Source organism: Rosa rugosa, chromosome 2 (genome assembly GCF_958449725.1).
Source record: "Rosa rugosa chromosome 2, drRosRugo1.1, whole genome shotgun sequence".
Lineage (NCBI taxonomy): Eukaryota > Viridiplantae > Streptophyta > Magnoliopsida > Rosales > Rosaceae > Rosa > Rosa rugosa.
Window position 1 is genome coordinate 13,124,695 of NC_084821.1, and position 12,244 is coordinate 13,136,938.

Sequence of the window (12,244 nt, forward strand, 5' to 3'; positions counted from 1 at the left end):
CAGCGCGGTATGCAATACCAGTCGCTGCTCAGGAATGCGTAGACGCGGAGGAATGTAATACACAGCCCCTGCAGGTCACGTCCGCGGTCACAACACCGGTAGAAGAGACTGTCTTTCTGGAAACAGAGGACGCCAACAGTAAAGAATTCTTCATGAGCTTCACTAGGCCAACGCCTGCTATGGTTCAACACATGCGACCTTTATACATCACGGCAGACGTTGGCGGTACTAAAGTTAGCAAGATCATGGTTGATACTGGAGCTGCTGTTAATGTCATTACTACTAGGACCATGCACTTGCTTGGAATCAAGAAGGAGAAGATCCAGTCCACGTCTCTCACTCTCAAGAACTTCGCGGGGACTATAACAAAGACCTTGGGATTACTTTTCTTGCGTATCAAGGTAGGTCCAGCAGAGGGAGTTTATGCTTTCTTTGTGACAGATTGCTATGCGGCCTACAGCGCTATCCTGGGAAGGGACTGGATTCACCGGAGCTACTGTGTTCCGTCATCCCTCCACCAGGAACTTATTATGTGGAACAGGGAAACAGATAAAGCGGAGGTGATCAAAGCGGATCCTCGTCCATTCCCAGTATCTGCAAACTATGTAGATGCCAGGTACTATTTGGAGCCTATCGCTCCTTTGAAAGTTAGTGGCATCGATAGCAAAGGCCGCCCTACAGGGGTGACGGCTTCTGAACTGGCACAGTGGGGGCTTACGCTCGCAAAAGAAGGCTTGGAAAGGCCCGGCCACGCTGTGCCTAAACCCTTGAACGATTAATGGATTACGACCTTCCAGAAGAAGGGATAGAGGCCCTCCACTCGTTGTATGAACGACTATCATCATATTTAGTGGAAAGAGAGGCCTATGATCGAATCGCGACCTTAGAAACTGTCAATGAAGAAATCTCTGATCAGGAACACGAAGACGAGATTGAAATTCAACTAGCTCCGGCAGCGCTGGATGATACACCTCCTAAGGTCAAAGACCCTACCGAGAGGGTTAATCTTGGAACAGCAGATGAGCCTATGGAAGTGGCTATCAGCGCTTACTTGGAGCCTAGCGAAAAGCAGAGGCTTATTGAGCTATTATTAGAGTTCAAAGATTGCTTTGCAGAGAAATATGAAGATATGCCTGGCCTGTCACAGGACTTGGTTTGCCATCAGCTTCCAACACTCACTGACAAGAGGCCTGTGAAGCAAGAGCCGCGAAGAATGAATTCAGAAACTCAAGTCCTCGTCAAGGAGGAAGTCGAGAAAATGCATAAATCAGGCATTATCAGGGTGGCCAAATACAATCAGTGGCTCTCCAATATAGTGCCTGTTCGCAAGAAGAATGGTAAGATGCGGGTCTGCGTGGACTACAAAGACCTAAATCTCGCGACACCTAAAGATGTCTACCCCATGCCGGTGGCGGATATGTTGGTAGACGCCGTAGCGGGCCACGAATTATTATCTTTTATGGACGGCACCGCGGGATATCACCAAATTCCAGTCGCCGAGGAGGACAGACATAAGAACGCGTTTAGATGTCCGGGGTTCGCGGGCGTTTTCGAGTATGTGGTTATGCCTTTTGGGTTGAAGAATGCTGGGGCCACTTATCAAAGAGCCATGAACCTGATCTTCCACGATATCCTTGGAAAGATTTTGGAGGTTTATATCGATGATGTGGTGGTGAAGTCCAAGAAGAAAGGGGATCATATCACAGACCTCAGGAAAGTCTTCGAGCGCATGCGACTACACCAACTCAAGATGAATCCTGCCAAATACGTGTTTGGAGTTCAAGCAGGAGACTTCCTAGGGTTCGTTGTCCATCAGAGGGGCATTGAGGTCCCTGAAGACAAGGCGTGCACAGTCATCAACGCATCTCCGCCACGCACGAAGAAAGAGCTGCAGCGTCTGCTCGGTAAAATCAATTTTTTGAGACGCTTTATCTCTAATTCTGCAGGTAAGATCCAGCCTTTTTCTCCTCTGCTGAAGCTACAGGGCCAGAGCGAGTTCGTCTGGGAGCATAAGCACCAAGAGGCTTTTGATACAATCAAGGCCTACCTGGCGAGCCCACCAGTGCTCGTTCCTCCTAGGGTTGGATTCCCATTAAAACTATATATTTCAGCTGCTGAGGCCTCCATTGGCAGCCTGCTTGCACAAGACGATGAGGACGGTGTCGAACATGCCATATTTTATCTTAGTAGGACACTCACAGACTGCGAGACGAGATACACTCCGATGGAAAAGCTGTGTCTCACATTGTACTTCTCAGCATGCAAGCTGCGCCACTACATGTTATCCTTTACCACTTGCATCATCGCTCAGACTGACTTGGTCAAGTACATGCTGTCGCGGCCTATTCTGCGCGGCCGCATTGGCAAATGGGTTTTGGCTTTATCTGAATTCTCGCTACAATACGTGCCACAAAAGGCAGTAAAGGGACAGGCTATCGCAGACTTCCTAGCACACCACCCTACCTTGGACATCCCCATAGTGAAGGAGTTGGAGATAGCCGCGATGACCATAACTCGCCCAGATTTAGCGCGCATCCCAGAATACGCTATTCGGTATCAAGCCACAGTCTCCTTGCAGCCCTGGATCCCATACTTTGATGGATCACGGACGGAAACGTTAGCAGGGGCAGGGATTGTTCTGGAGAATCTAGCGGGCGATCGTTTTTCTTATTCTTTCCAGTTGGAGTTCAAATGTACAAACAATCAAGCAGAGTATGAGGCCCTTATCATTGGCCTAGAGGTTCTGCTCGAGCTGGGAGTAAGAGACGTTCAGATACACGGCGACTCTTTGCTTATAATCAACCAACTCCACGGAAAGTACAAGTGTGAAAGCTTTTTGCTTATACCCTATTTGCATCGCGCCATTGAACTTCTGGATCAATTCGATGAGGCGGATTTGGAGCACATACCTCGTGAGCGCAACTTTGCGGCCAATGAGCTCGCTCAATTGGCTACAGGCATTACATTGAAGTACGGCGTTCGCGAGCGCATTCTGAAAGTCGAGCGCCGCACACTGCCTTCGTGGCTCGCGCGGCCTGACCCACCGGATGATCCAGTCGTCGCGGTGCTCGAACCTATTGACGTCGATTGGCGCGTTCCGCTGATTGAGTACCTCAAGCAACCAGATCCTACAGCAGACAGGAAGACTCGCTTTCTTGCCTTGAATTATTTCCTCAGAGGTGACGAGCTGCGACGACGTGGGGAAGACTGCATCGATTTTCGTTGCGTCTATGGCCGTGAGGCAAAACGGTTAATGCGTGAAGCACACACGGGAGTGTGTGGAGCCCATCAGGCTGGCCCCAAGATGCGTTGGCTGATCAGAAGACATGGGTTTTATTGGCCCAGCATTTTGAAAGATTGTATCGCGTTCGCAAAAGGATGCCAAGACTGTCAGGCACACGGTCCAGTGCAGCATGTCCCCAATATCCCCATGAAACCCATTATTAAACCTTGGCCTGCACGAGGCTGGGCTTTAGATTTGATTGGGATGATTCACCCTCATTCCTCGCTCCAGCATAAGTTCATCATTGTAGCCACTGATTTCTTCACGAAATGGGTTGAAGCTGAACCTTTGAAGGAAGCTTCCGGCGCTACCATTCGCCAGTTTATCTTTCAGAATATTATTTGCAGGTTTGGCATCCCAGAAGTGTTGGTCTCAGACAGGGGAGCAGCATTTATGGGCGGTGAAGTAGAGAAGCTTGTCAATGACTTGGGCATCCAGTTCGTCCACAGCACTCCCTATTATGCTCAATCGAATGGTCAAGCAGAGGCCAGTAACAAGATTATTATCACCTTGCTCAAGAAGATGCTCGTTGAGAACCCTAGACAGTGGCACAATACGTTGTATGAGACCTTATGGGCCTATCGTACATCCAAGAGGAATCCCACTGCTACAACCCCCTATGCTCTCATGTTCGGGCATGATGCGGTCTTACCTTTGGAACTCAACGTCCAGTCTTTGCGCGTCCAAGATCAGCATCACTTGATTGGGGAAGATTATGTTCAGGCGATGTGGCAAGAGCACGAGGATCTCAGCGAGCAGCGCTTAGCAGCTTTGGATAACTTGATCATGGAAAAGCAACGGATCGCTCGCGCCTATGACAAGCGGACGCGTGGCCGTAGTTACAAGGAGGGTGACTTGGTTTGGAAGGCTGTTTTGCCTCTTGGTGAGAAATTGACCGGTCGCGGTAAATGGACTCCGCGCTGGGAGGGACCCTTCGTTGTTCATCGCATCCTGGAGCGCGGGGCCTTTCACCTCAAAGATTTGGATGGCGACCTCCACCGTAATCCCATTAACGGGCGTTTCCTGAAGAAATACTACCCTAGTGTTTGGGAGTTTGACGATCCCCCGGATCCACCTTCTTCTCCGACAGGGGGGCAACCTTAGTCTCCCCAGGTTCGCTTCATCCCTATTCAGGCCTTTTCCGTGGCCTTCGTATCCTGTACTTGCTTCACCTACGCATACTAGGGGGGCAACACTCCATACATTCAGGCCTTATTTGGGGCTTTATTTTTGCTTTATTTTTGGTAAACAATTTCAAATTTCTTGTTATTGTTGTCAAATGCATGTAATGGCCTATACCTGAGGCCTTTATTTTATACATTGATTTGCAAAATAAAAAGTGTTAAAGACTTTCATTCATAAAGTGGCTTTGCAGTACAATGTGCAAATCAAGATAATTACATTTGCGGTTTACAAAGCCAGAAGTGGCTTAGAATAAAAACCGTAAAGTTACAGATCTACCAAGAGTTTCTGGATCTAGTGGCAGCGAGGGGGCTGTGCTCGGGTGTTCATCCTCTCCCTCTCTTCACCCACATGCCTCCTCCGATCTGAGTCGCAGCCGCTACCGTCTGTATCGGACGAAGGAAGGAAATAATCCATCGCAACCCTTTCGGTTGGATTATCCTCCGGGATGGAGATGGTCTTCACGGGGAGGTGCGACTCACAACCACATCTACCTCCTGGGGAAAAACATAAGTCACGCAATCAGTCCCCGGAGGTAGACTGCGAAAGAAGAACAATCGGCCTCAAGTGGCCTTCCTTCCTTCTTCCGCCTGCTCCACGCGAGAAAATCTGAGGAGAGGGATCCCTCAGAATCTGGTTCCGCCGCGAAGGAGCGCCACATGTTCTTCAGTCTAAGGGAAACCGGTGGATTTCACCGCGACTTCCAGAGACCAAAGACATGAGGTTGGACCTGAGGTTAGGCCATAAGACCTACCCAGGTATTGAGGTTAAGCCATAAGACCTAGGAATTCGAGGCTAAGGCTGATATCGTGAGGAGAGGATTGTAGAAACTGAAGGAAGAGAAGGAGAGATTGCGATACTATTTCTGGGAAACCCATATTCATTTGTGTATGCCATCTCTCCAGAGTGCAGGTATTTACAGTGCCAGTCTCAGTGGCCTTGACCGTACGATGGGCGGTTGTGATATTCTCATTGCCATCAATGAGCGTATCAATTGGTGTTAAATGCTAAGATCTCGGAAATGAAGATAATTGAAAACGCGTGGGAAGCGGGGCAGTCTCCAAGGAGGTAACCGCTTTATTTCGAGATTATCTTTTCAATCTTTTCAAACAGTTTTAAAAGCATTAAAACGAATTGAAGCGCCGAGCAGTTTGAGAGGACAAGCTGATTTGTATTTGGGCCAAGCAATGTGGGCTAAATATTAAGATTAATAATAATATTCTTGTTCATACAAAAACATGGGCTTAATTCTAGAGGCCCAAGAGTCTGCGGCCTGCATGGGTCAGGCGAAGGAAAAGCTCATCCAAACGAAAACTAGCATCCGCAGCAGCTTGTGCAGCTTGTTGAGCTGCCACACGAGCCTGAGCCAATTCCCGGGATAGCGTCTCGAAGGCAGCGAGGGGTTGTTCTAACTGAGGCTCCGCATGAGTGAGTCTGGTAGTAACGTCAGTTAAGCGGCTTGAAGAGCCTGAATCTGGGACCTCAGGTGGTTCCTTTCGAGCGTCAGTTCCCTGATGAGGTTAGCCTGATCACCCAAGAAATCGCGCGCGGTCTCTGTCTGCCGGTTAAGGTTCTGATAGTGCGTCTCAGTCTGCCTAGCCTGCGCGTTCGCGACTGCCCGTTCATTGAGCCCTTGAGGAAGATTTTGCAGTAGTTGGTCGACCTCTCGAAATTGTTCCTCAGTGATGGCTCCCTCGCGGAGAAGTACCCTCAGATATTCTAAAACTTGCACGGGCGCACCAGGAATCAAGATATCAGGACCCAAGAGGCGGCGAAGGCCTTCTCTAGCTTCATCTACGACCCCAGGGGGGGTCACTTCAAGTACGCGAGCTAACCTTTCCAGAGTGGAGGGAGTTGGTGGCTCAGCGACAGGAGCCTCGGGAGGCTCGGCGACAGGTGTTGCCTCTGGCACCGAGTCAGGGAGGACTCTCGATTCTCCGGCTTCAGCGACTTGGGGGGCAGGGGGAAAGAGGTCCTGACCAACCATATTAGGTGCAGGCTCAGCAGCTTCTGCTTCTACGTCTTCAGCTACAGCGTCCTCAGTGTGGGCGGCATTTTGATTCTGAAAGAAGGTATTGTCAGAATATTTAAGCCAGGAAGTAATAATGAATTTATCAATCAAGGGAAGTACCTCCTCGGTTGGGAGCTCACGCATAACGACTGCCGGTACTGCCTCTGGGATAGCTTCACTGGGAATAAGAGTTGGGTCACGCACTGTCTGCTCCAGGATGGGTACATCGCTTGGTTCCTCACGAGGTGCATCTGGTAGCGCTCTATCTTCGACCTCAGGTGAACTATCATCTATGATCTGAACTGGGGTCAAAACCAACTGTGCATCACTGGCAGCGCCCGCAGGAGGTGGGGAGTTGTTCATGATAGTTGGCGCTTGGGCTTGGGAAACAGATGTGCCTTCACCTGTGGCTGAAGATCCTTCTCCAGTGTGTGTCAAGGACCTGTGGCGAACCTGCAAATGAGGATTGTCACATGGTCGCATAAAATAAAAATAAAATTGCTAATGAGTACTGAATGTGCTTGTGTCTTACCAATCGGTCAGCGATTGGTTCATCTTCCTCCCATGGGTCAGTTCGAGGATCAGAACGACTGCGTTTCCGAGCCGATAGGGCGGCGATCTGTTGGAGTCAGAGGGTTAGGTTTGATTTGTGGAGGAAGTATGATTTATTCAAACAGAAAGTTCTTACCGTCTGCGAGTCATCGTCATCAGAGGAGGATTCTTGGTCTTCAGGCTCTGTCATCACCGCCTTTTGTTTCCCAGACTGGCCAGTAGCTTGGGTGTTGTTCGCTGCGCGACTGCCAGAAAGTGGCGCGTTTCCCTGGAATAGCAAAATTTGAATTAAAAGGGAAGAGCAAATGAACAAAGTACAAAACGTAAGTCAGGATACTTACCTCTTGAGGGGGTTCGCGGATTACGATACCAGCCTGGGCCTGACGTGGTGCTCGCGCGGGTCGCGGAGCCGGCTCAGCAGCGGGAGGAGGAACTTGTGCAGCGTCCTCCAGAACGCGAGCAAGTAGATCGACATCGGCAGTGTAGGGGTATCGCAGTTCCCCGAAAATGGCAGCGAATAGCTCATCATGCTGTTGCCTCCAGCAGTTAACCGAGACTTCTGCCCACCATGTCTCGTATCCGTCCTCAGTTCCATCCACAGAGTCAATCTCTTTAGCCCAATCAGGGAGATCAACCAGTGCGAGTGTGCTTTGCGCTGGCGGAGACCCAGAAAGGGGCCCTAGTCTGCGCCAAGAGGTGTTATAGTTCCAAGCATCATACAGAGGGAATGGCACTAATTGGACAAGGCCGAATTGGCGAGCGAAGTGGTTGGGAGCGTAGAGCTCGTAACTGAGTTCGTCAGCGGCAATCCTGATGTCTGAACAGGAGATTGCGCGGCGGAAAGCCAAGCGCGCGCGATCACTGTAGCGAGAAGCACCAGGGAGAAATCCATGTTCAAGCGGAGCCGGGAATCTCCTACTTAGCACCAAGTCGCAGTATGGCATCTCGTGCAGGAGGTACAAGTATGTGAAGCACTCAGAATAAGGAGGGGATATGTACCTTTCATCGCGACTGAGCCATCGTCCCAGGAGTTGATCAGAAGGCGGAAGCAATGGGATGTCATCGCGACGAAAATATGGGAAGTAAATTTGAATCCAGAAGTCAAGAATCCAAAAGGGGCCAGAAATGCTAGTCTCGAAGGGATGCATGGTGGCTTGATACAAAGTGCGATAGAGGGCACCCAGCACGGGTTGTCCTAACCCAATGCGGCGACCGTTGTAGAGGGCCGTTGCCAGAAGAGTCCAGGCACCAGTGGGCTTGCAGGAGGAAGTACAGAAGACAAACTTACAGAGCCAGTACTCTAAGAAAGCGATCCCGCCGGTCGCATTGCGCTCCTGACGGTAATAAGCCAACCACCGCGGATAGGAGCCACTATGAGCGCTGCGACCATGTTGGGCCATGGTGGAAGCAAAGGTATCAGAATCGAATTGGCCATGCAAATAGGGCTCGCCGTCGATGGGTAGGCCAGTGATGGTGAGAATGTCCAATAAAGTGATGCTCATTTGACCAAATCGAAAATCGAAGGTATTGGTGGCAGTGTTCCAAAAACAGAGAAAAGCAGCGAGTGGCGAACGATTGCCACCGCGCGGAAGATGAAAACAAAGATCGATAGTGTGGGTGATACCTGCTGCGTTCCAGCGAGCCAGATCTCGGGCTCGCGTCTCGCGATACCAGGACAGCTCCGCCGCGCTGATAAACGATGGCCAATGCCCTATTTTTGATCGGTGGTTAGGGGCGCTCCAACTGGTAAAATCCCCAGGAGTCCTTCGGAGGACTGGGATGGGGCGGCGAACAGGTAAGCCATAGAAGGCGATGGTGTCTGCTGGAAAAGCATCTCGCGGCGTTGGTCCCAGTCCGGCATGGTTGTTCGAGAGTCTGAGGAGCAGGGGTCTCTGGATAGTGGTTTGGAGGACCAGGCTGGCACCGATGTTGGTTCCCCAAGAACGGGCGGCTTGTTCATTCAGTTCTTCCTCTTGATCGATAACTATCTTCTTCGGGGGAGCCATTTCTGGGTTTCAAAGAGAAAAGATATGTGCAAAAGAGGGTTTTCTGGGTTTAGGAGACTAAAGAAGTTTCTGATGTGACAGGTCTGAAGTGGCTGCGGATTTAAATAAGAGATTTTGTGAGGGAAACGATGCGACGGAAAGGCGTTTTCGCAAGCGAAGGGACGCAACCCTCATTAATGACATCGTTTCAAGCATTGAGCGCGTCGTTTTAGTCCCCTTCAATCAGTTACATTTTCATGGGCCTGATTTCGAGGCCTGGGGGGCAATGTTTGAGCCCAAAAGTAATTTTGGCAATGTCCTTTAGTGGACCTAGCACAGCGGGCCGATACCTGCGGCCCAAAAATAAGCCTACTAGGGTTTGAGTTACAGCTTCGCCCATTCCGGAATCCGTGAGGAGAACGAAACCTTATTGGAATCAAGTAGCAGAGATTGATTAGGAAACTTCAATCAATAATCCTTCTACAACAAGGAGCAGTCGAAACCCTAGGTATATATACTAGGTTTCAAGGACAGAAGAGGAGATCTCTCTCATATCAATCAATCCTAGCGATTACAAAGCCTCCCCGGAGCAAACCTTCAACCTCGTTGAAACCCGGTGACCGCAATCCAGTCCCAGTCTCCCCAGGAGCCGACTGCTAGCATCACCAGACCAACCCGGCGACCGTACTTCCAGTCCCAGTCTCCCCAGGAGCCGACTGCGAGCGCAACCGCCACCGTTACTACCAGCGAAGCAAGGGTAACGCCCTCGCAACCCAGCGAAGCTAAAGTCACGCTTTAGCGCAACCCCGTGCTTCTCCCAACTTCCCAGTGATTGCTCTGCTTAGTCTACAACACTAAGTATCGATTCGGTGAACGCAAGAGACCACAACCAAAGTCCTTATCCGTAAGGCAAAAGTCCTTTTCCGAAAGGCTAGAGAAGAACCCTGTGACGAGGTTGGTGCTCTCCTCGTCCACAACGCTTGAAGAAGAAGTCAGGTCAAGGGACTACCCCAACGACTGCACCCCGCGGTGCTGGCACGCCTGCGCAATCACACGCTCAAAAGAGACAGTTTGCAAGCCAACTAGTTTTGGAGCCAAACAGTCTGATCACCCACAAAAAAGGTTGCTTGCTGTTGGCTAATCCCCAAGCCATTTCTGCCAGTTCTTTCTCACCAATGGATGCTATACTCCCCAAACTGACATAGATAACTGACTTGTGAGATTGCTTGTCAAGCCACTCAATGCAGCTTGTGTCCTCTTCAAGTAAACTACTAGAGGCCGCTGTTGTGATTTTGTGAAGAGGGCCTATGCAGAAGATCGGTACTTGGCAATGTTTTTGGATCCGTGCTAGTGATGATTGGTCAAGGCAGTCTATGGTATTACAAATGATGGCCGAAGATCTGCCAACATCATGTGACTTAACTACTAGTTTTAAGAAGTTTTCTAACGTGTCCCAGGGTGAGATGGGCAGATCCTTGAATCTGAGGGGATGAAGTTGGGGCACCGGCTCCGATGACATAGACTCTGTGATAAGGAAAGTAAAATATATATAAACTCTACCACTAAGCTTAAGCATCTTCTGCGTATATTTTCTAGCAATTATGAAACTAATACTTGGAACTCATGTATGACACATACCTGGGAAGGGAATGTGGCCTTTTGAATGAAGTTCTACGAGAGTAGATCGAGCATGAAAGTTGGCTGCACTGGTAGTACGGAGGATGATGCTTGGAATATTCAGATAATTAGCAGCAGCTTCAGAGAAGTACATGAATTCATCGTAGATGATGCAGGTGATCTTCTCCGGTTCTTGTTTCATTACTTGAGTAGTCAAACATTGTTCGAAACTCGCTTTGCAATTGGCATTGAGAGCCAACAGAATAGCTATTATATTCCCGGATGAGACTAGAGGAACAGTTAGGCCGTCTTGAATCGGAATGAATGTGAACTCAGGGTGGTTGGAGGGGCTTGGAGAGTTGAAATGGGTGTGAACAATGGTAATGGAAAATCCCTTTGAGTGAAGAAACGTACCCAACTGAAGCATTGGGTTTATGTGGCCTTGGTATGGTGTTGGAACTAGGACCAATCTCTGACCTCTCGGGGTTCTCTTTTGCATCTCCATCTCCCACTCTTTTTCTTCTTCCTCAGATAAACACACAGATGGCTTAATGCAATACTGTTTGGGATTCTGTGGTGCTTGTTAAAGCAGTGCACTTCCACATGTACACGTAAGGTCAGGATAGAACTTTGTCTTTTGTATTCAACATTTTATGAGTATCTGATTCTTAATTAGCTGCTGCCTGCTGCTTTTGCAGATCTGAAACATATATCAGATTCATGTCTTTGAATAGTAGTTGGAAAAAATATTGCCTTCTTGTGCCTTGTTAGGTGAAGCACCTACTTGTTATAGTAGGTCGGTCCATCTGTCCATATGCATCATAATAGATAATCATCAGAAGATAACTGACGATAATCCTCATCAGATAGGAACTGATCCTCTTTCTTGAAAGTATACAATCATCATGAATTTATTTCATTGTTTTGCTGAAATATGCATGGCAAGTCCAAATTTATGAATTTCATAGTTTTTTGAAATCGCATTGCATTAATTTTTTTTTTTTTTTTTAGTATTACAAGGACGATGAGATTATCATGAATTTATTTCATTGTTTTGCTGACAAATGCATGACAAGTCCAGATTTATGAATTCATTGTTTTTTTTTGAATAAATGAATTCATTGTTTACTGTGATGATATTGTGCAGCAAAAATCGCATTGCATTGAGTTTTTACTAAATACACAACCTAAAGTACCTAAAATATCCTCAATCCTAAAAATCATGAATTATCCTATTATCTTACTGTATTAATGCTACTATTTAATATGATTTGTATGTATCAGTAAATTCACAATTTGTAAATGACCTTATTAATTACTTGTGTTAGTTATAGGGAAATCCATAAAGATTTTTTTTGTTTCCCTTCTAATAGCTCGATGCTTAGAAATAAGTTTTGTATTATTTCGTTCTCATCCACCAAACACTTTGTTGATCAAGTATAAAATTATGAGTTGAACATTCAACCGAAACTATATCAGTTGTTTCTCCACAGTGGCGGAAGTACGAACTTGTCATTGGAGGGGCCAAACAAACTAACAGTTACAAAGTTTTCTACCTGTGATGTTTTATATTAGAAAATAAATTAATTAGTCATAGCTTTTAGAACAAAAAAA

At 48.0% G+C, this 12,244-nt stretch overlaps 2 protein-coding genes across 2 annotated transcripts; both read right to left on the reverse strand.

Annotated features, from left to right (window-relative positions):
- Positions 1-5,652: 5,652 nt before the first annotated feature.
- Positions 5,653-11,253, reverse strand: LOC133734659 (uncharacterized). Its single transcript, XM_062162271.1, has 6 exons — positions 10,652-11,253; positions 7,370-10,537; positions 7,165-7,296; positions 7,009-7,095; positions 6,597-6,929; positions 5,653-6,527 (listed from the first exon to the last, which is right to left on the reverse strand). Exons 2-6 carry the CDS (start codon positions 9,032-9,034, stop codon positions 5,916-5,918), a joined length of 2,829 nt encoding a protein of 942 aa, XP_062018255.1. The 5' UTR covers positions 9,035-10,537; positions 10,652-11,253; the 3' UTR covers positions 5,653-5,915.
- LOC133730382 (UDP-glucose iridoid glucosyltransferase-like) lies at positions 10,385-11,135 on the reverse strand. Its single transcript, XM_062157982.1, has 2 exons — positions 10,652-11,135; positions 10,385-10,413 (listed from the first exon to the last, which is right to left on the reverse strand). The coding sequence occupies exons 1-2, from the start codon at positions 11,133-11,135 to the stop codon at positions 10,385-10,387; spliced, it is 513 nt and encodes a 170-aa protein (XP_062013966.1).
- Positions 11,254-12,244: the final 991 nt, after the last annotated feature.

Bases quoted from the DNA above. Each gene is read 5' to 3' on its own strand.
- LOC133734659 (XM_062162271.1), bottom strand. From the start codon at position 9,034: ATGGCTCCCCCGAAGAAGATAGTTATCGATCAAGAGGAAGAACTGAAT. The intron at 7,096-7,164 runs GTAAGAACTTTC...TGACTCCAACAG, and splicing joins ATGACGATGACTCGCAGACG to ATCGCCGCCCTATCGGCTCG. The intron at 6,528-6,596 runs GTACTTCCCTTG...ACCTTCTTTCAG, and splicing joins GTGAGCTCCCAACCGAGGAG to AATCAAAATGCCGCCCACAC.
- LOC133730382 (XM_062157982.1), bottom strand. From the start codon at position 11,135: ATGGAGATGCAAAAGAGAACCCCGAGAGGTCAGAGATTGGTCCTAGTT. The intron at 10,414-10,651 runs GTATGTGTCATA...TGATGTTGGCAG, and splicing joins AGGCCACATTCCCTTCCCAG to ATCTTCGGCCATCATTTGTA.